Source organism: Malus domestica, chromosome 17, assembly GCF_042453785.1.
Source record: "Malus domestica chromosome 17, GDT2T_hap1".
Lineage (NCBI taxonomy): Eukaryota > Viridiplantae > Streptophyta > Magnoliopsida > Rosales > Rosaceae > Malus > Malus domestica.
In genome coordinates, this window is record NC_091677.1 from 11,157,208 (window position 1) to 11,182,473 (window position 25,266).

At 44.7% G+C, this 25,266-nt stretch overlaps 1 protein-coding gene and 1 pseudogene across 1 annotated transcript; both read right to left on the reverse strand.

The window, feature by feature from the left end:
• Window positions 1-3,862: 3,862 nt before the first annotated feature.
• LOC139193356 (uncharacterized) lies at window positions 3,863-5,287 on the reverse strand. Its single transcript, XM_070816350.1, has 2 exons — window positions 4,736-5,287; window positions 3,863-4,588 (listed from the first exon to the last, which is right to left on the reverse strand). Exons 1-2 carry the CDS (start codon window positions 5,285-5,287, stop codon window positions 3,863-3,865), a joined length of 1,278 nt encoding a protein of 425 aa, XP_070672451.1.
• Window positions 5,288-14,028: 8,741 nt separating this feature from the next.
• On the reverse strand, window positions 14,029-15,225 carry LOC108169842 (7-deoxyloganetin glucosyltransferase-like; annotated as a pseudogene).
• Window positions 15,226-25,266: the final 10,041 nt, after the last annotated feature.

Sequence of the window (25,266 nt, forward strand, 5' to 3'; positions counted from 1 at the left end):
TTTGAGACGTTGAACTATGAAGGTCAAATCCCGTCGAAAGAAGACATTCAGAAGCTCCACAAGAACTTCTTCAATTACAACACCCTCTATCTCCATTTCGCCGGCCGAGGAGAAGAGGACCTGCGAGAAGGAGAACATGAAGCTTTCCTCTTCTATTGGTACAACAAGTACATTTGTTGTACCAAGTCGAACAAATGCCTGGTTAAGAACATGCCGGTAGCCGAGGCCCTGGCTAGTGGTCACGTCCTATCACTGAGCTCCAACATTCTCGCCCATCTCTTCCGCTGCCTGGCCGAGGCGACCCTTCACAAAATCGACCCACACCAGAATGGTCCCCTCTGGGTCTTCCAACTCTGGTTACAAGTTTACTTCGCCTCCCTTCGGCCAGCCATAGCTGATTTCTCACCAACGGAGGCGCTTGGACCTCAGCTGGCCTCCCGACCGACACCCCCTCACCAAGCCGAAGAAGTATTTAGGTACCTCTTCGCTCTTGATGACCTCTCCAACGATGAATTCCTGATATGTCGTCGTCGAAACTATCATTCCTCCATCAGGCTACCTACATCCATGTGGGGCGCGGGGGAAGATGCCGACCTTCGTCAGTCCTGGGGGTCGTTCGTGCTCACTCGCGACCTTCCTCTCGGCTGTGATGGGAAACGAGCGGGTTGGGAAGTGTACCATCCTAACTTTCTTGCTCGACAGCTCGGCTATCTCCAAGGCTGCCCGGTCCCCCTTCTCTCCTCCCGAACAGTCCTAAGCCGTGGACGTGAACCCCGTTCCTCGGAGAAGGAATGCAAAACTGCCGCGAGGGAGTTCCAAGAGCAATGCCAAAAATTCCGCCTTCGACCGGCCACCCCAGAAACTCTTTGCACTGACACCTTCGGTGATTGGTGGGAAGATTATACCCAGGAGTTCTTTGGTGCTCCGGTCGAAGGTGTGTTGAACAAACTCTTCGGTGAACGACCTAAGAAGGCCTCGGCCCCCCAAGCTCAAGGTAACTGTTCATTTCTCCCATTTTCCTTCAACTTTGCATATTGATTTGCCTTGCTGATTTGCTTTTATCCTCTTAGGTAGTCGGCCATTGAGAAAAGTGGAAGCAGTTGCCGCGGCTACGGCCAAGAAAAAATCGGTCGTGGCTAAGAAGGATAAGACTACTGGTCGGGCCGTGCTGACCAAACGGCCTCGCCAAGAGGCCGAGCCGGCTGTCGAACCTCCATCGCTTGCCAAGCGGGTAAAAAAGCTGGCAAAGAAGGGCGCACGGGAGATCCACGTCATCTCCAGTCAAACTATGGGGGCGACGACTCCCAGTGTTTCCCCTTCTCCTGCCGTCGGCCAACCCTTGGTCGAGAAACAACCAGCTCCGGCCGCAGAGACAGTTCAAGCACGGCCTGTTTCTGGGGCCGGTACACCAGTTGTGCCCCCCTCTATCGAGGAGGCACCTGTTCCGAAAAAGGCGGTTTCTACGACCGAGGGAACTTCCCCTGAAAATCCAAAGCCCTCGGTCTTCGTTCTAGAAGAGAGTGAGGGGAGCGACGAGGTCCCGCTGGCAAATTGTCCTCATACTCGCCGACAACCTCTTCCAATGCCCGAGATGGCGGTTCAAGCCGGCCCCTCCACGGCTGATCGTGGCAAGCGTCCGGTCGAGGAACCAACAGCGGTGGCCGAACCCCCCGCTCATTCTCAGGACCAGGATGTCCCTCCCTCATCCGAAGCGGCTGTCCCGGTCGGCCCCTCCACAGCCGACCGTGGCAAACGACCGGCCGAGGAACCCGAGGCAACGGCGAAAACGCCCGTTCATCCTCAAGAGTAGGGCTTCCACATTCCTCCGTAGGAGGTTACTTCGGCCTTCGTAAGTATCCTCTACCGTCTTTCCTTGATTGCTTTTCTGCTTTAGAATTCTAAACGAGGAAAATACTAAATGTCAGGTGCCTGTACACTCTTTTCATCGAAAATTCTACGCGCCGAAGGGCGTTATCTATATTTCTTGGCCGCCTCAGTGGCCATCGAACGTAGATAACCTCCATCGGCCGCGTGAACTGAGAAGCAATCTAAGACACTGGGCTCGGCCATTGAGTTCTTTGGGTTCGAGCAACGATCCTGGAGACATGGCTGAGGTCTCCTCTCGGCAGGTTAAAAAAAATGAAACCTTCTTGCTATCCTTGTCATGACTTCTTTTGAGCTTAACCTAATTTGTATGTGCAGGCTTCGTGGGAGGTCGAATTCAAAGCCATCCTCTCCAGCATAACTACCGGGTCTGGTCATTCGGCCGCCACGACTGAAGCTGCCGATTCAACCGCTCTGTCTCAGTTGCGAGAAGTCTTGTCGCTTTCGGCATCGCAAGTACTCGAGCGCAACGGTCTTGATCTGCTTGGCGCATGTCTGAACGACCTCGGAGCTGACGGTCGTCTAAGCGGAGATGCTATCGTTCGGGCATCGTCGGCCTTGGAGCGTGTTCGGGAGACATTTAGTATCTTCCAGACTGCTCTAAAGGCCAAACAAGACCTGCAAGCTGCCACGGCCGTCCAAGACATTCTCCGTCCGAAAATCGACACCTTAAAAGCAAAAGGAGAAGCATTGGCCGAGCTCGACCGTCAAATGGCGGAACTAGCGAAACGTAGGTCGGCCATTGCCTCCGATCTTGCTAAGGACTTCGAGTCAGGCGGAAAAGATTACCTGACCGAGTATGCGGCGACCACAAAACGGGTCGAGCGGTTGAAGCTGGACAAGAAGAATCGGCAAGCCGAGGTCATCATGGGCGAGGTGCGGTGGTTGGAGTTGAAGGCCCTGCTCGGCACTCTTCTACCCTCTTCCCCTTGAATGTACTTGAATGTAAACCGATCGACTTACTTATTTTGTACATGTTTATCAATCTTAATGAAATGGTTTTTTATTCCCGCATTTCCCACGTGACCGGGTAGTATTTTTTCAAAAACTTCCCGTTGATTGGTAATCTGTGAACCAAACCGGTCCGATCTTTAAGATGATATGCCCCTTTTCCGTATACTTTATGTATAACGAATGGTCCTTCCCAATTTGGCGACCATTTGCCGAACCTAGGATCTTTTAGTCCTACGGGTAACACCGTTTGCCAAACCAATTCACCTTCGCCGAATGTTTTCCGTCGCACCTTTTGATTATATGCTCGTTCGGCAATCCGTTTTTGTGCCACCAGTAAGTTGTAAGCGTCAAGTCGCACTTCTTCCAAATCTTCTAATTCTTGTCTCATGGACTGATTATATTCGGCGCTAAACAAACTACTTTGTTCAATCAATCGCAACGAATTTATACTTAACTCGACTGGCAACATTGCATCGTGTCCGTATGTTAATGCGTATGGGGTTGTTGCAGTCGTCGATCGGGGCGACGTTCGGTATGCCCATAATGCCTCGTTCAACTTCAAATGCCACATGCCAGGCCTTTCTTTTATTATTTTTTTGAGGATGCCGATCAACACTTTATTACCTGCCTCGACCTGCCTATTCGCCTGTGGATAATACGGTGTGGACTGTTCCAGCCGAATTTTCAAATTTGCCGTGTACTCTTTAAACCTTTCGGCTGTGAAGATTGTTCCATTATCGGTTATGATCGTTTTCGGTACGCCAAATCGGGTCACAATGTATTCCTCCACGAAGTCGCAAACTTCTTTAGATGTTAACTCGGCATATGATTTTGCTTCGACCCACTTAGTAAAGTAATCAGTTGCGACTATTATCCATGCATGCTTAGCAGCTCCAGAAGATGGCGTGATTTTGCCGATTACGTCCATGGCCCATCCTCTAAACGGCCATGGCTTAATGACCGAATGCAGTGATTCGGCCGGGACCCTTTGTATAGGCCCGTGGATTTGGCACTGTACGCATCCTCATGCAAACTCGATACAATCCTTTAGTATTCTCGGCCAAAAATAGCCGTGCCGTCGAAGTAACCATCGCATTTTCCGTCCGGATTGATGAGCTCCGCATACCCCTTCATGGACTTCTGTAATCGCCCGAGCACTCTCTTGGGGGCCGAGGCATAGCAATAACAAACCATCTTCGCCTTTTCGGTATAACTTGTTTTGGTACGTGACATAGTTCGTGGCGTGAACTCGTGCCCTGCGACTATGTTTTCCATTAGGATTATCAAGGTACTGCATAATGGGTGTTCTCCAATCATCTGGTATTACCTCGGCCGTACAAATTTCTATAGAATCCTGCCGATCTAACAAGGAAGGTAAGGACATGACCCTGGTGCGTATCACGTTGTCGCGTCGGAGGATTTGCTGGTTAACCAAGGCCGGGTATAACAGTCGTAACACCTGTATCTCTCGGCCTAACTTGCCCACCAGGAGTTGTGCGTCGGAGGCAATTTGAGCCAATTCGTTTGCGTCGGTATTATGACTCCGGGAAATATGTTTAAATGTAATACCGTCGAAGGATTCGGCTAAATAGCTGGCGACCATGTGGTAAGGTGCCAAGGTACAACTCATGCAACGAAAAGAACCATTAAGTTGGTTAATCACAAGTTCGGAGTCGCCGAGGACGAGGGCGCGGGTCGCCCGCAGGTTATGAAGGATTTTAAGGCCAACGAGTAGGGCTTCGTATTCAGCCTGATTGTTGGTGCATTCGAAATCCAACTTAAGCGAAAATAGCTAGCGATCGTGGTTTGGGGATTGAATGAAGATTCCCACGCCCGCCGAAGACGACGTACTGGAGCCGTCAAAATACATCGTCCAATGGTTGTCGCGCGTCTGAACCATGCCGATTTCAACGTCGTTGCCCCCAAAACCATATGGGGAGGGATGTTGAGCAAGGAAATCAGCCAGTGCCTGGCCCTTGACAGCTTTCTGGGCTACGTACTGCAAGCTAAATTCAGACAGTGCCATTGTCCATGTCCCTATGCGGCCCTTTACGATTGGTCGGGTGAGCATGTAGCGGATGACGTCGGTCTGAGCAATGACTTGGGTGACTGATGGGAGCATATAATGCCGAAGCTTGGAAGCGACGAAAAATACGGCCAGGCACAAGTTCTCGATGGCGTAATAATTGATCTCTGGTTGACTGAGATTGCGGCTGAGATAAAAGATAGCCTGCTCCCGTCCGACATCGTTGTCTTGCGCGAGGAGGCAGCCGATGGACTCTTCGGCCGCCGAGATATAGAGCTTAAGAGGCTTACCGCGCCGAGGAGGGACCAGGACAGGTGGGTTCGTGAGGGAGACTTTGATTTGCGTAAACGCCGCCTGATGCTCGTCGTTCCACACGAATTTATCTGAGTCCTTGAGTTTCAAAAACGTGGAGAACGCTTTCATTTTACCTGCCGAGTTAGCAATAAATCGGCAGAGGAAATTGATCTGTCCGAGTAAGGACTGGAGTTGTTTCTTCGTCGTTGGGGGTGGGGCATTGATGATTGCACGTGCCTTATTCGTATTGACTTCAATCCCCCGGTGATGCACGAGGAAACCAAGAAAATTCCCGACCGACACGCCGAAGGCACATTTGGCATGATTCATCTTGAGGTTGTGCCGGCGCATGCGGAGGAAAGCCTGTCGGAGATCGTCCAGATGTGTCCGTCGGCGTTTAGATTTGATGACAACATCGTCGATATAAACTTCGACGATGGTTCCAATTAAATCATGAAAGATGGTGTTCATCGCCCTTTGGTATGTGGCGCCGGCATTTTTGACGCCGAATGGCATAACAACCCATTCGTAAGTGCCGAGTGCCCCCGGGCAACGGAAAGCAGTTTTGTGCACATCGGCTTCGGCAATGAATATTTGGTTGTACCCGGCGTGTCCATCCATAAAGGATAAGATCGCATGATTCACCGCAGCATCGATTAACAGGTCTGAAATCGGCATTGGATACTCATCTTTGGGAGTTGCCAAATTCAGATTTCTAAAATCGATGCAGATGCGTAGTGCACCATTTTTCTTTAAAACAAGCACGATATTTGCCAACCATTCAACATATCGAGCTGTTCGAATGAACCCGGCTTTTAAAAGCCGAACCAATTCGTCCTTGATGCCGAGTTGCACTTCGGTCGAGAATCGACGAGGTGGCTGACGGAAAGGTTTACATCCGGGCTTAATACGTAATTCATGCTCGACCAGAGTACGATCTAAGCCGGGCATTTCATGATAGCTCCAAGCAAAACAATCTTTGAACTCCGTAAGCAAGGCACAAAACTCGTCCTTCATTTGTTGGGGAAGTAAAGCACTAACAAACAGAGGCCGTGGGTCATCGGCCGTCCCAACATTAATCTCTTCCAGGGGGTCCTTAACTTGGGGCCGATGATCTTCGAGCTTGGCCGGGGCGGCGTGAATTTTATCCAGAGATAAGACATGATCATTATCTCATTCGGCAAGAAACTCGACGAGGTTAACGCCCGAATTTGGTTGTTTAGATATAGTATACCAATGGGCCAACAGTCGTTCCATAGTAGATGAAACCGCGGCCCTACGTGTTTCCCGATCGGTGTCAAACATCAGCTTCGGGGAGGAAATTGGCTAATCCGAGTCTCGTCGAATCCTGCTGGACAGTCTTGGCGCCAACCTCGATAGCTTTCTGAACCGAAATCCGAGTCGGCCGTCATTCTTCATTGAAGCCTTACAAAGTAATGTAGCCAACGTGGTCATCATAATACCGTGCTTGGATCATGTTAGCTTCGAAGGGCTGGCTATCGGCCGGGTGAACAGTAACCGAGTTGCCGTCCCAAATGACAAGCACTTGATACAATGAGGAAGGAATACAGCTGGTTTGATGAATCCAATCTCGACCGAGCAGTGCATTATACTCAGTTTTGGAATCAACCACGAAAAAGGCGGTCATGTGAGTGCGACCGGTAATATTCACAGTTAACGGAAGTACATCTTTGGTTTAGGATTTGTCGCCGACGAAACTATTCATTGTGATCCCTGACGGAATAAGTTCGTCATTCGAGCGACGTAAGGCCTTCATGATGTTCAGAGGCATGATATTGACGGTAGCTCCACAGTCGACAAAAACTTTAGAAACTGGATACCCCTCGATATGGGCCGTCACATACAAAGGTTTAAATGGTGAAGTTTGGCCGATGATGAACGAGGAAACAATTCGGCCAAAGCCGCCTTTAGACTATCATCGTTTGTCATTGACTCAACTTCAGTAACAGATACAAAATCAACATGGCCGGCTTCTTTGGTGACTACATCACCATCGAGGAAATTCGGTTGGGTCGTGCTTGATTGAAAATCAGCGGGTAACACATGGACCATACTGATTTCCATGTTATCCAGGACTGACGGGCCCATCGGGTTAGGACCCTCCTCACTAGCCTCATCTCTTGTCTGGTCGGCGACCGCGGACTCTGTTGCTGTCAAAGTTGGACAACGAGACTCTTCTGTTCCTTCTTCGATGGTTTGATCCTGCGATGCTGCTTCGACAACTTGTTGGTTCTGCGTAACTACCTCAGGTGAGGTTGAGATCGACAGTGTGCTTGGGGTCAGGACCTGCTCCTGGTAGTGTAGCCAGGCATCCCTGGTGTCGAGATAAGCATCCAGACGTGCAACGCGTGCTATTTCATCGGTCGTAAGGCCGAAGAGCGAAACAGCCGAAAATACTTCAAAGTGATATCGTAAATACTGAAGGTCCTCCATCGAAAAAGGAAGGTCGGCTGCATCGATATCAGTGTATGGGTCGACTTCAAATCCAAGGACGCGAGCTTCTTGTATGTGCTGGAACCTTGCTTTCAATCCTGGGTCTGAGGTTTTTTGGATAATTCGCTCGGCATCAGGACAAGTCAGGACTAGATCAATGGTGTCCTGGCATGCCTTCGGCAAACCATACAGATCGTTGGCCGAATGTTGCTTATGAAATTCACGCATATATTCCAAAGCCTCCCCAAGGAACGGGGGATGCAAGTTCCGTCGAATTTTGATCAAAGGTTCTTGTGTAGCCGGCGGGGCTAATTTACTTTCGGCCTCTTGCCTGAAATGTTCAAGGCGGGCCTTCATCTCCCCTGTTCGAAGAAAAAGTTTGATCTGTTTATCAGCCTCTTCAAATGTGGTTTCGACATCTTGGTCGACCAGCCGTTTCCCTTGAACCAACTCTGTCATAATAGCTGGAGGTGGTCGCTTATCATCAGTAGCAATTGTGTCATTCGGCCGCCATTTAGGGACCGAAGTTTCTTGGGCCGCCCGTCGGCGGGCCATGCAATCTATCCTTTGGTGCCTAAGTTTCTGGGATTTGGACAGTGCGGTGTAGACGCCTTTCGAAGAATGATACGTATACCAACGTTGATCTCTAGGCTCGGGAGGTTTGAAGGTTTTTTGGCTCCGCGATGATTCTGAACCGCTAGAATTACGTTTATAGTAATCATCGTCATAGAATGAAGCATCAAAATCGAGGCACCGCCAGACCGGGGGTGTCTCTTCCATCTGTACTTTAGGACAGAGCCTGTCAAAAACCCCTTGATGCTGGCCTACGTTGGCTACCTTTTGTCGGGTTGCGGCCATAGGTCGTTCTGTTATAAGCGAAGAGGACTTTTCCTCTAGCTCACTGTCGACCTTTGCTCTACATTTACTGCACAAAACCACCGTCCCACTGTCTTAATCGGTGCTATAATCCATCATAGGTTTGTCAACAGCGGGTCCCGTCAACGTCGTAGGTGGTTCGTTTGAACGAAAATCGACCATGAACCGTGGCCGAGAATTCTAATTCCGCGGGCGTTGCGTCGCAACAACTTCGGCCTTTCCTTTCCCTTTGTCCTTAGGTAGGCATGCATCGACCATATTTATTGTTGCCGTGGGGAACGGGTCAGTATCAACACTCATCTTCTTCTCTGGAAATTTCAGTTTGCCATTATCAATCCAGCTTTGGACGTTGTCGCGAAACACGACGCAATTGTTTGTCGTATGTTTGCTTGAATTGTGGTATTTGCAATACACTTTTCCTTTAAGTTCTTCGGCCTTGGGAATGTTGTGACCAGGCCGAAGCTTGATGATTCTTGCTGATAACAGTTGGTCAAAAATTACGTCAGCCTTTGTAATATCAAAAGTATAAACTTATGACGGTTTCAATGTTCCTTCAGTGGCCGAGCGGCTTTTGACTTCCCTAGAGTCAACTTGAGTCAATGCCTTGCAAACGTATGGCTTATCTATCACTATCTCAGCGGCATCCACACTAACGCATTCATCCTCGGTTGATGCATAATTGACAGTAGGATTCTTGTAAATCGTCCCCCGAGTTGGAGCTTTCGAAGTCTTTTCCTCGCGGAGCAAATAATCATACTGTTCGACATGTTGGGCTAATTCGTACATATCCCGAAAGTTTGCCCCCAAGAATTTCTTTTTGTATTCGACGTCGAGGTCGTTCAAAGCAAGCATGACAAATTCGACTTCGGGTAAAGGCACTTGGCACCAATTCCTGGCTGATTTGAACCTGGTAAGATAATCCATTGGTGACTCATCAGATGCGTGAGCCATCCTTGCTAATGAAGAAACTGACATCTCTATTCCTGGCCGATAAAACTGCTAATGGAATTTCTCGACCAACTCCTCCCAATTTTGGACGGAATTAGGAGGGAGATTGATATACCAGGCAAATGCTGAGCCGGTCAATGAGAAATTGAACAGCCGTAATTTATGGAAATCACTATTAACATCCCCGCATTGTGCGGTGAAATGAGCCACATGCTCCAACGAAGACAGGGACGATTCACCGGCAAAAAGGCTGAAATCTGGGATTTTGAAACCCTTCGGGTATTCGAACGTTTCCACGTAAGCTGGGTACGGATGAATAAACTTAGGAAACTTCAGCCCTTTCTTCATGGCCGAGTCGATCATCCGCTGAACTTCGGTCATATCAACATGTGTTGCTTCGACCCTTTGGTCGGTTCCGTCTGACCTACTATTCGACCTTCCTCCTTTTTCCAAGTCAATTGGTTTGAGCCGAGTAGGAATAGGCTCGGCCGGTACAATTGGTAACGGATTGTTTCCTGGTGGTAAGTGCTGGAGAAGATCGAAAGGCCTGCTGTCACTGACTTTACTAACCAGCATTTCGAGCAGTCTGGTTTGTCGCTCATTGGAAATGAGTATCACGTCATGCAGCTTGTCAATGCCTCGACTAAACGTCTGCTCGACTGGCCGAGACTGCTCGTCTAGTCGCTTTCGAGGAAACGACCTTGTTGGTGGGTCAGATCCTTCACCACCATCCTCGTCGCACTCCTCTACTATCCCTTCATTGAGAACGCAGGTGTTTCTGTTAGGGATTTCTAGATCGCGGAGTTGACCGCCGAGATTAACTTCTCTCTCTCGGCGAGTCGCGCTTGTGGACTCAGGTATCACGACGTTAAGGGGATTCTGCGCCTGTGGTACACTTTGTCCTATGCTCTGATTCGGCAAATCAGCTGTCGACTTTCCCATAGCTGTTTTCTTTTTTACCGATCATTTTTTAATTGGCATGAACTTCGTAGTTTAGCACTGGGTCCCACTGGGCGTGCCAAAATGTTGACCCTAGAAACTACAAAGCCTACGTGGCGCGCAGGCCGAGTAATCTATAAGCTAACTACGTCATTCGGTGAATGCGGGGCGTGCCAACTCGTCGGCCGAGCTCGGCCGATGAGTAAATTTGTTGATGTTGCGTTGGGTGCGCGGCTGACTTCTGCATCTTGCGATTACGGCCGAGAAAGGAACACGTCTCGGCCTCTTGGGCTTTCGAACCTGAAGACAAGGTTACCATTCTTACGAAGTTCAATCTCAAATTCGGCTTTCAATGTGCCGAATGTAATAACTTGTAACACCTCACTTCGTCGAGAAGGCTGATGAGATGACCTCGACCAATAAGGATTCGGAAACCCTTCTCGATCGAGACTTGGATAGGTAATCAACCGTCTTCGCCGCAGTGCTGTTGATGCCAACGGAAGATGCTGCGAGATCGGATGATTCTACGGTGATAGAGCTATCTATGCCGACTTAAGATATCACCGGTTGCTTTCACAGTGATGTTGATGCCAACGGAAGATGTGTCAGCGAAAAAGAAGAAGAAAAAATCTCAAGTTGTTGAGAGTTTGCGCAGGGCAATTTTGTATTGATTTGCAGGCCTTTGAATGACGCACAACTTCCCCTATTTATAGTACTGGATCTTGAATTCGAGTTAAAATCCTACTCGGACTAGGTCTTCCTCTCCGGATCAACACCACCTCGACCAGTCCTATTTTCACTAGGATTGTGAACCTAGTCCTTAACTGAGCCGGATTCGCTTCTGGGTTACTAATCCTGCCGAGACTCCCTATTGTACTAGGACTTGACTTGCGTTATGATCTAACCGACCTAGGCTTGGAAGCCCACGAGCTGAACGATCCATGGCCTTCTCGCCGCACGGCCTCCGGGGCCGAGAATGATCCTAATTTGGGCCCAAACAGTAGTACTACCGGGTACCCTGAAAATTTTCTCTTAGAAAACATGCTTCACAATAATTTGGTTTGTCATTTACCTTCAAAACCAAACCCGACTGAAGATACTTTACAGAATCACTTTTGTTTTATATTGCTGAAATATTACTTAACCATCCAAATTTTCATTGGTACATGCACTTGTTCTTCTATTCCTGTTAGTAGTGCTGGAGTTTTTATCCAAATTTCGATAAAAAAACCGATGTTGTCTTGTATCTTTGGCACGAGAAAATCTTATGTGCCACAACCAAGGAAGAAAAAATCGATAATATCGGCGATATTTCGCCGATATTATCGTTTTTTTAGGGGTCCGATATTTTTTTAACTATCCAAATGATTTTCGTCAAAATATCGCGATATTATCGATAATATCGATAATATCGCGATATTTTCGAAACTATCGCGATATTTGGCACTGTAGTAACCGGAGAAGAACGCCGGAGCAAATTAACCGAATCCCTAAATCCCCAAATTCGAATTCAAAAGCAAATTAACTGAATCCCTAAATCCCCAAATTCGAATTCAAAGCAAATTAACTGAATCCCTAATTCCTAAATCCCTAAATTCGAATTCAGTACAAAAATGAAATTACATGCAGAAAATTCGAATTCTGTACAAAAATGAAATTACATGCCGAGAAGAAGAGAAGTAGGAGCCTGGGAACGTCGTCTTCCTCACGAATCCAAGACGGTTGGGACAACGTCGTCCTCCTCACCGATGACTACGATGAGTTTCGGTCCATCGTCCGGTGTCCGCTGCCTCCGCTTCTCTCCGGATCCCAAAACCCGCTCGGGTTTGATGCACTATCCTAGAGGAATCAGACATGCATGTTTCGCTCTACCATGGATGGGGTCTGAGAGGAAAAAGAGAGAGAGTAAAGAGAAATGAAAGACTTCTTTCCGTCTCTATTGAAATGCGAGAGACTAGGGTTTACACAGCTTTCAGAAAAGTAAGGTTGATCTTAACCGTTCCTTTGGAATCTTAAGGAGCTCCATGCCGTGATGCATGCCACGTGTTCAAAGCTGGAGTATTCCTATGTCTGCTCAATTTACTCGGTTTGAATTAAAGAGGGGAGAGAGCCGTTTGGGCTCTGACAGAGACAGAAACAAATCTGCACGCCACTTTTTTTTTTTTTTTTTTTTTTACGGGGAATCCAATGTTTATTTCAAAAGGGCGTGCAGCAAGTGGCCCGTCACGTCCTGATCTTTTCCATACATCCCAGGTGGTTTGAAGTCCTTTCTTTACATTTTGTTTTCTAGTTTCTTTCATTTTCTTTTCTTTTTATAGTCTTGTCCATTTTATTTTTCTAGTGCCACAGTTTTTGTGTTGTGTTTTTTTTATTTTTTTTAGTTTTCTTTTTATTTTCCACACCTTGAGGACAAAGTGCGAAATACGTTTGGGGGTGGGAAATAACATTTTAGGTTTTTAATTTTTGTGTCAGGATAAAATTTTCATTCTTCTTAAGTTAATATCCATAGATTATTTTAAACGTTAAAACAAATGGACATGGTAAAGATTAATCCCACAGTAGAGTCTTTTCTATTTATCGTTGCTTAGACACTAATTCATGAATTATACTTTAAAGTTTGCACATCACACTAACATGGTTTGTGGGGAGTGAGATTGAAACACTCGCTTTTGGTCTAAGTTTATTTTTAAATTTTGTTTTAAGTAAAGTCAGTTATTATTGTGAAAAAGAGTAATAATTGTCTCACCCGAGGTTTTGCCTAGTAACCGGGCCAGTCCTGCCTAATCAGCAGTGATTCTCACGTCAAACGGTAGAGTTTTGGCATGGGGCAGGGTGGTTAGTTGGTTTCGTAGCTTTTTCAGCTCGGGTTAATAAGTCCTTAGGGGTGTTCTACACCTAGTGCCCTAAAGCCCTAGTGGTTTGGGAGTCATTGACCTAAAGCTCGCTACATGGGTTGGATCGAAAGTTTAAGTGAACCGACATTGCACGACCACTACTGTTACTTTATCTTCTTCTCCACGTGAAGACCAAATTCTGTCAGAGAAGAACAAAAAATGCAATGTATAAAGTGTAAAATATTGTACTAATTTATTATATATAAATGATTATGGTGTGTTTAGACTTCTTTCATTAATTACTACATATTTTCTACACTCACAATGTTTGTCAGCTCGCTATATAATCAACTTGATAATGTTAAATCCATCATGCAATGCATTTCCTTCAAATATTTTGTGATAAACTAATAGATAATTGACTAAATAAACATCCTGCAAAGTTTCAATAAAAATTTCCAAGTTTTTTTTTACAATTTCCGTGGTTTCCATGTAATTTTTATCGATATCGATATTATTCCGATATTGCCATCGATATTTCCGTGTTTTCGGACTACCGATATTTCCAATATTACCGATATTTTCTTCCTTGGCCACAACATATGTATACCTATGTATCTGCATCCCAGTGACAGGGTAGAATCTCTCAGCATACATAGCAAATAATGTAACGTTAATATGTTCAACCCGAAATTAGTATCTACACAAAATTGAAGATGGTGGCAGGCTAAACATGTTTGCTAATCCATTGAACCAGTAACTTCTAGTAACGCAGTGCATGTTTCTTGGTTGTCCATATGCAGAACATCTAGACTTTTCTTACAATTGAAATTGATTCACAAATTTTTCTAAGTTTCCAGATGACGAACCGCGTGCACCAGTGTCTTCCTCTGCCAATTTCTTCCACTCCATGGCCTCATTCTTCATTCTCTTACCCTTCTTTCCTTGCATCCGCTCTCTAACAAGATTTTCCACTTCATCTCTTTTCACATTTTTATCAATCTCCATACCAGTGCCCCATTCTTTGCAAGTACAGTGACAGTTTGTTTGCTTGTTTGCTGATCTGCAGCAAAGAATGGCCAACACAGCACGGGCACTCCTACAGACACACTTTCCAATATTGTTGAATTCCAACTGCTGTGTGTCAAAAATCCTCCAACTGATGGGTGACCTGCTCTTGAGGGCACCAACTTGCTACTAGACTTCTTCCCTTAGTTTCATCTGCAAACTCAATTGGAAAAATTGTTGATTTACCAATTACCAAGTCAGACCTAATTACCCAGAAGAAAGTAAGCTTGCTCTTTGCAAGTCCCCAGCCAAACTCCACAAGTTGTTCCGGTGTCATGACCGTTATGCTGCCGAAATTCACATAAACAACCGAGTTTGGCTCCTTATTGTCAAGCCATGGGAGACACTCAGCGTCTTCTCTCCACAGACTGTATCCCAAGGACTTCAAGGGATGTTGTGGCATCTGATTGAGGAGTAACGGGAGAGGGCCAATGGCGTAAACAGGTGGATACATACCTGAGAGGGCATCCAAAACATCTTGCTCCGCTGAATCAAAGGTATGTACAATAATTGCTGAAGCTTCATGAACTCTACTCGTTACTTCAAGAAAGTTGTTAAAAATTTTGTCATTGAGATTTGTTGTCACAAAGTCGTTAGGGAGATCCCTCAAACGGATATGTTTCATTCGTGGAATCCAATCTATCATCTGGTCTAAAAAGCCATTCGTGAAACTGCTCTCATCTACAAACACCCAAGCAATACTTAATTAATAAAATTAAAAATAAAATCATTGGCATGTTTACGAAATTAAAGAGGTTACTTGAGAATATTTTTATTTACCAATGCCAATACTATCGTCCATGAAATTTGGATCAATTGGTCATTGGCGGTGGTCTATTGTTGATTAAAAAAAAATCAAATAATAACCAAATTATACAATGCTAATTCTTTACCTTTGAGTGGTGCAAGTCCTATTTCCACCAAACCAAGATATTTCATATAGCCCATAGAGCTGCTTACTGAAAAAGTAAAGAAGAGTGTAATGGGAATGCTAAGTTGTTAAGCTACAGTGGTTGTGAAGAAGCTCGCAATCTATCCAGATTCACAGTTGAATCATCAATCAAGCTTCTAGGGAGTACACGGCAAAACATCCAGGATAATACAACACCTGGAAAATGTCTGGAAGCAACTCGCAACGCTTCCAACTCACACCTTTACGCGGATTCCACAAGCAGTTCAAAGTCTCCAGTAGATCACCGAACAAGACCTCATAGGGTGAGGATTATTTCAGTTGTCCAATAGTCTAGCTTTCTTTAGCTACACTCATAATGATGACTTACATGCTCTCCAGTGTGAGAGGGTAAACTAATTCCTCGACACCTAGCTAGGTAAGCTTTCTAGTGCGAGAAGGTAAACTGATTCCCCAACACCTATCTGGGTAAGCTCTCCAGTGCGAGAGGATAAACTAATTCACCAACACCCATCTGGGTAAGCTCTTTAGTGTAGATGGGTAAACTAATTCCTCAGTACTCATCTGGTAAGCTCTCCAGTGCGAGAAGATAAACTAAATCCTCATTAGCCATCTGGGTAAGCTCTCTAGTGTGAGAGGATAAACTAAATCCCCAACACCCATATGGGTAAGCTCTCCAATGTGAGAGGGTAAACTAATTCTCCGACACTCATCTAGGTTTACTATTCAACAGAAGGGGGAAAATTGCCCACAAATTTCAAAACAACTACTCATTTTGACGTGATTAGTTACCGATTTTCATATCCCACATATCCTTATCACGTTGTGATGCAGGCCACGCAGCTCAAAGGATAAAATACTCAACGATCAGCTAAGCATCAAATGATCAGGGGGCATCAGCTCATGACGAACTCAACAACTTGATGCCTTAAGAAGCCTAAAATCATGGCCATAGTGACTTCGTGGGACGATCTGCTTTTTTTTTAAGCAGTATGCCCAACTGACGGTTTTATGGCTAAAAGATTTGTAGCAAGCAAAATTTCAAGAAAAACAAAGATGGAGTAAAGCGAAGAAAACAGTTCATTAAATTTCTAGCAAATTGATAAACTTGTACGAAGATTGCTAAAATCCGACATAAGCTAAACAAAGCAGACTACTTATTTAGCAACTTGGATGACCTTGGGCTCTCCAACAACCATCATGCCTTCAGCAGCTACTTCACATTCATTAGTTTGCTCATTCGACACTCATCTTCAGTAGCTCGAATCTTGTCAGCTTCATCCTTAACTGCTCCATCTACGACAAGCTAAGAAATCAAACTTAAGCAGTTCCCTCTTTCTTGGCAAGCAGCACAGACTTAGCAGCAACATAAGGAGTAGGCTTTCATAGCTCTTTAATAGCCGAATTCACTTTTCCAAGTGATGGACTTTCCTCCCCTACTTCTCGTAGTGGCGAACCTTTCAGAAGCCAATCCAGACTTAGCCACAGCTGGGTACTTCACTTTATCTCCAGACCCAAACCCTAAAAACAGCTCAATGTCAAGCTTTCCAAAGGTAGCCGAATGACTTCTTAACTGAATGCCCAGTAAGCAAGCTAACATACTACCAAGACCCCGTGCCATCCTCATCAGCAAGAGCCGAGCCAATTCCTGGCCCTAGCCATGCCAAACTATAACGGCTCCCCCTAGCTGCCCTACATACACTGCAGCCCCTTGGTTCCTCCACCCTTGCCGAGCCATGCTATCAAGCCCCGATGTTCCAGAAAAATAAAGAAGAAAGAAAATTAATTTTTTCTTACCTTGGTGCGGCTTGGAGAAAAAGAAGAACGACGACGAACAACTCTTTGCAAGGGCAAGAAAAGAAGAAATCTAGGGAATGGGGTTTACAACATCCTCTAAATCTTTATTTCTTTCTTGTAGGAATAAACATTGTTCTCCAAATTTATTTAACCCCTGCTTAAGGCTGGCTTAAATCGGTTTTGGTAGCAATTGATTTCCCTTTCCTAGAAGACTTTATCTCCAAATCAAAGAGGAGAATCTACATCAAATTGGGAAACAACTATCTACTCACCTAAGTAGCTTGGTATTTCTACACATACTGTCATTTTCTGCCAGCAGCCCAACATGTGTAGGGACATTTGTGAAGCCAAAAATAATTCAAAAAATCATGGAGGCGGTATGTGGACTTTTAGTATAGAAAGACAAAATTGCCCTTATTAAATGGACAAGACTCTCAAGCGTCTCCACACACAACTCAGCATAGGGGTGGGCAAACGGGTATAGGAACCATGGGTTGGGACGGGTAATCAAGGTTCGGGGCTGGTATGGGCCGGTTCCAATTTTTAAATAAGAGGAATGGGGTAGGGCGGGGCTTTGAAATTTTAGGGGTAGGTCGATTCCAGATGTATAGAAAAACGGGGCCCTTACCATCCAATCTTAACCGTTAGTTTTACCCTAGGTTCTCTCTCGTCTCGAATCCTCGACTTTGTCACTGGACTGGACCTCGAACTCGATTTTCTCTCATTGTCTCGCGTGCGTCATCCCTTCCCTTTTACGGTTCCACTCACACTCTGTCATTCTCCGTCATTCATCTCTTCCACCACCCCTACATCATCACTGTTATGAGTCAAGGCCCTGGCCCGTGATTTTTGTTATTGGTTTTTGGTTTAGAATTCGTCGATTGCTTCTGAATCCTCATCGCAGCTTTCACGAGTAGGGTGGTAGTTCTGTTCAGAATTTAGAGGAGGATGGCGTTAAGGCTTTTACATGGGCTTTTGGCCGCTGGTGGCGAGAAGTCAAAGAGCAGGGATTTCTTGAGGTCTGGCAAGTCTTGAAGGGAGAAAAAGTAAGCATTTTTTTTTGCAGAGATTGATGGGAAAGTTTGAAACTTGGGAGATGGGTTTGCGTTTTTTGATCTGTAAGTTGGGTTTTTCTGGGTTTTTTTAGAGGTTTGGGAAAATTTTGTGATATGGGTTTTGATTTGGGGTGATTTTTGAGGTGGGTTTTGCTAGACTTTGACTTGATACTAACAATACCAGATCAGCCATAGGAGAGGATTTCTATGATTGTACAGAACACAACACTCAAGCTTTTTTCATAGCAGTCTACCCTTTGTTTGTTACAGCCAACGTTTTGCAGGTATTTTTTCTTTCCTAAATAGTTCATCGACCATGCATTATAAATCATGTAATTTAATGGTTTTTGTTGAATTTGTTACATAAATTTTTCATGATGGGTTTCTCGGGATACCTAGATGCTGCACATAGAGACGATTGAAGTTGAAGATATCGATAGTGGCAATTGCCCAGGTGATGCTGCTGTCAGGAAATGGTGATTGTTGCTTCAGTTTTCATTTGGGAGTGTGGATGAGTAGAAAGAGATAGAGAGAGAATGAAGATGATGTGAAGAGGAGAAATAAAAAAAGACACCGATAGTGCAGTATGCCCAAAATTGAGAAAGAAAAAAATAATAATTGGACTTATGAACCCGCACTGAACCGGCCTGTTTGAAATGGGCCGGGTTAGGTCCAGTTCTCAAACTCAAAATCCCTCTACCTAGCTCGCCTCGTTACATTTTAAAACGGGTAGGGTCCGGTTCCTTTGAATTTGGGTCCAGCCTTAGCTCAGCATCCCTGGAAATTTAAACAGCTAACTATGACTGCTCAAAGGTCCCCTGCTTGTGGCATGGAAAAGTCAAAGGTAAGATAGAGATTAAATACCAATCCTATATTTAATACATTCCCAATTAAAGACAAACTCTTTCAAGTAAGTAATCCCAATCACATTTATTTGAGATATTTCCACCATTATCCCAAGATATTTTTTACTCAAAATCTTGGGAATATTCTCACAAAAATCCGATCCTACGGCTGACCACCCTCTCTATAAATAACCTATTTCTCCACCAAAATTGGGTATGCTTTTCTCACACAGAAAACACTAAACACTCACTCTTTTCTGGAAGATTAACTTAGGCATTGGAAATTCATTGGCCAAACCTCCTCCCCCAACCCCCAACTAATTGTGGGCGCGTGAGGCTTTTGTCTTTGATCAAAGATGTTGATTATTTTGTAGGTGCATTTTCGTCAAGGCGAAGGACGACAAAAATTTGCATCGACAACATCCATTTTAGATTATGTGTTTGCATCGTAGTGCAGATTGTTTATAGTGCTAGTAGTGAGCTACTATTCAACATATATGTGGTTTAAGTTGAATGGTAGTCCATTTTCTTGTATTTGAATATAGAGAGATCAAGTAAATTCAGGGAGATAGGCATTCTTTGAAAAATAGAAGACAGCAAGACAGCTACTTGATCACGAATTCACAACTTTTCTCCTAGAAAAAGAGAAATGTGTACAATAATGTAAGTGTTAAGAATATGTAGGGAAAATGCTTTAAGATAATTTTGTTAGTGATTTACCTTTAAAATCAAAGCCAATGGCAACTAGTGGAACTGGACTTAGTGCACCTTCTGTTCTTGTGTCATTTTACGTTATAGAATCACTTTTAGCTTTTCTGTATATTACTAAAGGGAAATGATAAAAACACACTTTTTTTCCTACACATGTATAACTATTTGATCCTGTTCATTGATTCTATTTTGATTATTTAATTTGATGGTCAGAAATACAGAAGGGTGCGTTAGAGGCCAAAAATAGTGTGTGAACATTAGCTCCCATTGCTAAAATTTCCGTAATAATCTCAATTTTGATAGGTTATATGTGGATTAGTTCTTCAAGTACTCCTGAGGAGCAAAGGTGAACTAAATCGAGCTATAGTCCAGGTTATTTATTCTTAGTCAACAGTTGTTGCTATGTAGAGAGCCATCCAACATTCTATTCCATTGCGAGCAATAAACATATTGCTCCTTCTCCTAGTCAACAACCCTTCTCTATGCACCAGTGACTAGGCCATTTGGTCAATTTCCTCAAGTAGTTGGCCTGTTTTCATGGTTTCTTGGCTTTTTATTATTTTTCTTTCTTCTAAATTTTATTGTTTTCTAGTTTCTTCTACTACTAGTTTGCTTCACCTTCTAATTTCTTCTTCTTATGCTTTTCAAGTAACGGAGGGTCGCTGTATCTTCATCGGCACCCGGATGCAGTGTTAAATGAGCAAGGGGGCCATAGAAACTTCTTTTCGGACGACTCCACTCAAAGTTGTTTGGGAGCATATGCCTCTATCAACTTTACACGGGACACACAAAAGAAGTACTTTGATCCAATTAGACGGGGGAGGGTGAAGAAGCTAGGACAGAAGGGTAGAGTTCAAGAGAGCAGAATGTGTTTAGGAACGTGGAATATAGGAACCTTAACAGGAAAATCTATGGAAGTAGTGGAAGTTATGGTGAGGAGAAGGATAAATATTATGTGCCTACAAGAAACTAAATGGTTTGGTCGTAAGGCAAATGATCTAGAAAACTCAGGGTTTAAACTTTGGTATTCAGGCACAAATAGAACGAGAAACGGTGTTGGCATCATCGTTGAGTAACTCAGAAGAGTGTAGAAAGGCATCATCGTTGAGTAACTCAGAAGAGTGTAGAAACTACTCCTTTTATCGTTGAATCCTGAAGGAAGAAGTGGTTGTAGCTTTGAAGAAGATGAAACATAGAAAAGCAGTGGGCCCCGACGATATACCGATCGAAGTGTGGAAAGTTTTGGAAGAGACAGGTATAACATGGCTCACTGACCTTTTCAATAGGATTTTGAAAACGAAGAAGATGCCAAATGAGTGGCAAATGAGCACTTTGGTGCCTATCTACAAGAATAAGGGCGACGTACAAAATTGCATGAACTATAGGGGTATTAAACTAATGAGTCATACAATGAAGCTCTGGGAGAGAGTCATTGAGCATAGATTGAGGCAAGAGACACGGGTTTCGGACAACCAATTCGGGTTCATGCCAGGGCGCTCAACCATAGAGGCAATCTATCTTTTACGAAGATTGATGGAAATATATAAAGATAGGAAAAAGGATTTACACATGGTCTTTATAGATTTGGAAAAAGCGTATGATAGGGTCCCAAGAGACATTCTTTGGAGGATTTTAGAGAAGAAATGAGTACGAGTAGCATATATCCAAGCTATAAAGGATATGTATGAAGGAGTAAAGACTGCCGTAAGAACTCATGAAGGACAAACCGAAAGCTTTCCCATAACTGTAGGATTACATCAAGGCTCATCCTTAAGTCCTTACCTTTTTGCGTTGGTAATGGATGAGTTAACAGGACATATTCAAGATGATATTCCTTGGTGTATGCTTTTCGCAGACAATATAGTGTTGATAGATGAAACTCAGGAATGGGTAAATGCAAAGCTTAATCTTTGGAGAGAAGTGTTGGAATCTAAAGGTTTTCGTCTAAGCCGATCAAAGACAGAATATATGGAGTGCAAGTTCAGTGCAAATGGAGGCCAAAACAAGTTAGGGGTGAGGATCGGAGATCAAGAAATACCAAAGAGCGACCGTTTTCGTTACCTAGGATCTATCTTGCAAAAGAACGGAGAATTAGATGGAGATCTCAACCATAGAATACAAGCTGGATGGATGAAGTGGAAGAGTGCATCCAGCGTATTGTGTGACCGCCGTATGCCACTGAAGCTCAAGGGAAAATTTTATAGGACGACAATAAGGCCGGCGATGCTGTATGGCACATAATGTTGGGCGGTGAAGCATCAACACGTACACAAAATGGGTGTAGCGGAGATGAGGATGCTTCATTGGATGTATGGGCACACGAGAAAGGATAAGATTATGAATGAGGATATCCGGGGTAAAGTAGGAGTAGCCGAAATTGAAAGAAAGATGAGAGAAAATCGGTTACGGTGGTTTGGACATGTGCAAAGAAGACCTACTGACTCTCCGATTAGAAGATGTGACTATGGGACAGAGGTTCAGGGCCGAAGGGGTAGAGGAAGACCTAGGAAAACTTTGGAAGAGACTCTAAGAAAAGACTTAGAGTACTTGGATCTAACGGAGGACATGACACAGAACCGAGCACAATGGCGTTCTAAGATTCATATAGCCGACCCCACTCAGTGACTTGGATTTTCCAAGTCTCCAACCGAGAAGTTTTCCTCACTCGGGAAATTAAGGGAACACTACCTCAACCTACATGCTCCACTCACAAAGCTTCAACATACAAGCTTCAACAAAAGAAAAATTCAAAGAACTTAGTGAAGAAGGTTTTGGTGTATTTAATACAATACGTTGAAATAAAGCAAAGCTTATTTATTGATATCCCCGATAAGTTACAAATATGTACATATACATGAGTCAAAATAAACAAACAAGAGGGAGCCTTCACAAAGGTTGCTTAGGAAAAGTCTCAGCAGTCGGTAGAGCCCCAGAAAGAGAAGGCACCGGAGGGGGATCATTTAGAGCCTCAGTACTGGACAGAACCCTAGAAGGAGAAGGCATCAGAGGTTGATCATTTGGAGCTTCATTACGCGGTACAACCCCAGAAGACGAAGGCAATAAATGTCTTTGGAACAAACCCACAAACCTTTGATGATCAAGTAAAACCTGACCATCAGATTCCTTCATCTGGTCAAGCTTCCTCTTCATGTTTGTAGCATAGTCATGTGCGAGCCGGTGCAACTGTTTATTCTCATGCTTGAGCCCTTTAATCTCCTGTTTGAGACTCATCACTTCAGCCGCCAATGATTCAACTTGGCGGGTTCGAGCAAATAGGCGTTGGGCCATATTAGACACAGAACCTGCACACTGAACACTGAGAGCCAGAGAATCCTTAACAGCCAACTCATCAGACCGTTTGGAAAGTAGTCTGTTATCCTTAGGAGTGAGAAGGTTCCTGGCCACCACCGCAGCGGTCATATCATTCTTCATCACGGAATCCCCAACGGTAAGAGGACCAGTAGGGGAGACGAAAGATAGGCACTATATGTTGTCTGGAGAAGGCGTGGCTGCCTCTTCAACAAGGTTCAAGTCAAAACGACGGTCGGAGGGGCCAGATATTTTTAAAGGTGTTGAAGAGAGAAGAGGTCGGACAAATCAAGATCTTAGAAGTGTAAGAATGGAGCTTCTACTGGTGGAGATTCAAGTATGCTTTGGAACTTAATGCCAGCCTCTATAAAAATCTGCACTCGACGGAGCTTCAGAAATCAAAGAGGCGCCTGCTCAGAAATCGAAGAGGCGTTTGCTTTCTCAAAAGCTGGGCTGCTCAGAGACCACGAGGGTCGATCTTAGAAATCGAAGAAGCGTTTGCTTGCTCAAAAGCTGGGCTGCTCAAAGACCAAGAAGGCTGATCTCAGAAATCGAAGAGGCACTTGCTTTTTCAAAAGCTGGGCTGCTCAGAGACCACGAGGGCCGATCTCAGAAATCGAAGAGGCACCTACTTTTTCAACCTTGTCAGCACCTGTCACACGCACACTCAGCTTTGCGGAAATTACGGGCATTCTGTCGAAGATTTCTGGTGAAGTAAAAAGCACATGAATCTTACTGTTCAATCACCCACTTTCCACACGCAACATTAGCTCATGGGTACCACAAATAACTTTGCCAAAGTTCTCTGACAAAGTTGAGACACGTGAAGCTTGTAGCTCCCACTACATCGCTCTGACCAAGAAGGGTAAAAGAATAGCAAAGAAACAGCACTAACAAAGTTTAGACACATAAATTTTGAAGGTCTAGCTACCATATTATTACCCACAAGGGTAAAGGCACAGTACCACTGCTGGATAATTGGAAAGTCCCTGTGTGTCAACCTCTGTGCTCCGTGGCAAGGTAGACTAGCAAACATGCCCAACCTTTACTCATATTCGAGAAAACACTCCCAACAAGATTGCTTGCTCAAAAATCGAAGAGGCACCGCCCTCCGAATCTCGGGAGCCAGACTCCCAACATGTTTACTTTCTCAGAAATCGAAGAGACACCGCTCTCCGAATCTCGAGAGCCAGACCCCCAGCAGGATTGCTTTCTCAAAAATCGAAGAGGCATTGTTCTCCGAATCTCGAGAGCCAGATCCTCGACAGGATTGCTTGTTCGAAAACCGAAGAGGAACCATTTTCTCAACTCCGAGAGCCAGATCTCCTTGGATAAAACTTGTCTGTAATCTTCACACGCAACATCAGCTTTCCAGATACCACATACCACTTTTTCAAAGTGCTCTGGCAGAGTTAAAACATGTGAAGCTGGCAGCTCCCACTACCATGCTATGACCAAGCAGGGTAAAGGAGGAGCATTACTACTTGTTGTTAGGGAGACTCCTATATATGTCGACCTCCATCCTCAACGGACAGGTAGACCTGCAAAAATGCTCAACCCTTCATCATATCTGAGAGGGCACTCCCAACGAAGCCTTTCGAAATATTCAGCTTTCTTTCTCCCCGATAATACCTCTGCAAACAAGCTATACCAGAGCAAGAATATCTCATATCATTAGGGTTAAAAGCAAGAGTATCCCATATCATGCTTTTTCCCTGTCTTTTCCTTTGGCCTTGTTCTTACCTGCAGGACAAGAAGAAAGAGAGCAATCAATCAGCACTTGGAATCAAGCTTCCAGTCAGGAACTGACTGCCTGGAACCTCTCACCTGATTACTTACTTGGCATTGCTCTCGAGTACTCATCTTCAACATCTTATGCTTCCAGGGAAGATACCGCATCTGCCTGAGGCACAGATAGGGCAAGTGAGAAGGATACAAGGAAGCATGTGGAGACAAGCGTAACAGCACACGTGCCGATACATCCACTACTTTGTCAAAAGCAAAAGTATCCCATATCAGCAGGGTCGAACGTACTCTAGATTTGATGGACTTATTTTGACCCTCAAATTCTTTAGTCGGCCTTATACTCTGGTGGAAACCAGAAAACCCTCCAACCCAGTTCAAGAATAAGCCTGTGGAAAGTTACTTCTTCAAAAGCAAAAGTATCTCATATCATCTCTTCTCATTTTTCTTCTCTTTATCCTTCATGCTGCCTGCAAGATAGGGAGAATGAGAACAATCAGCCGGAACTCGTAATCAAACTTCTGATCTGGGACTGATTGCTTGGAGCTCTGATTACTTACCTTGTCTGTCACCTCTTTGAGCAGATCCCCTAGCTCGGCGACTTGGGGGACTCCTACTA

Excerpts from the sequence above, each read along its gene's own strand:
- LOC139193356 (XM_070816350.1), bottom strand. The coding sequence starts at position 5,287 with ATGAAAGCGTTCTCCACGTTTTTGAAACTCAAGGACTCAGATAAATTC. Across the intron at positions 4,589-4,735 it reads ACGACGTTGAAATCGGCATG|GCTGAATACGAAGCCCTACT; the intron begins GTTCAGACGCGC and ends ACCAACAATCAG.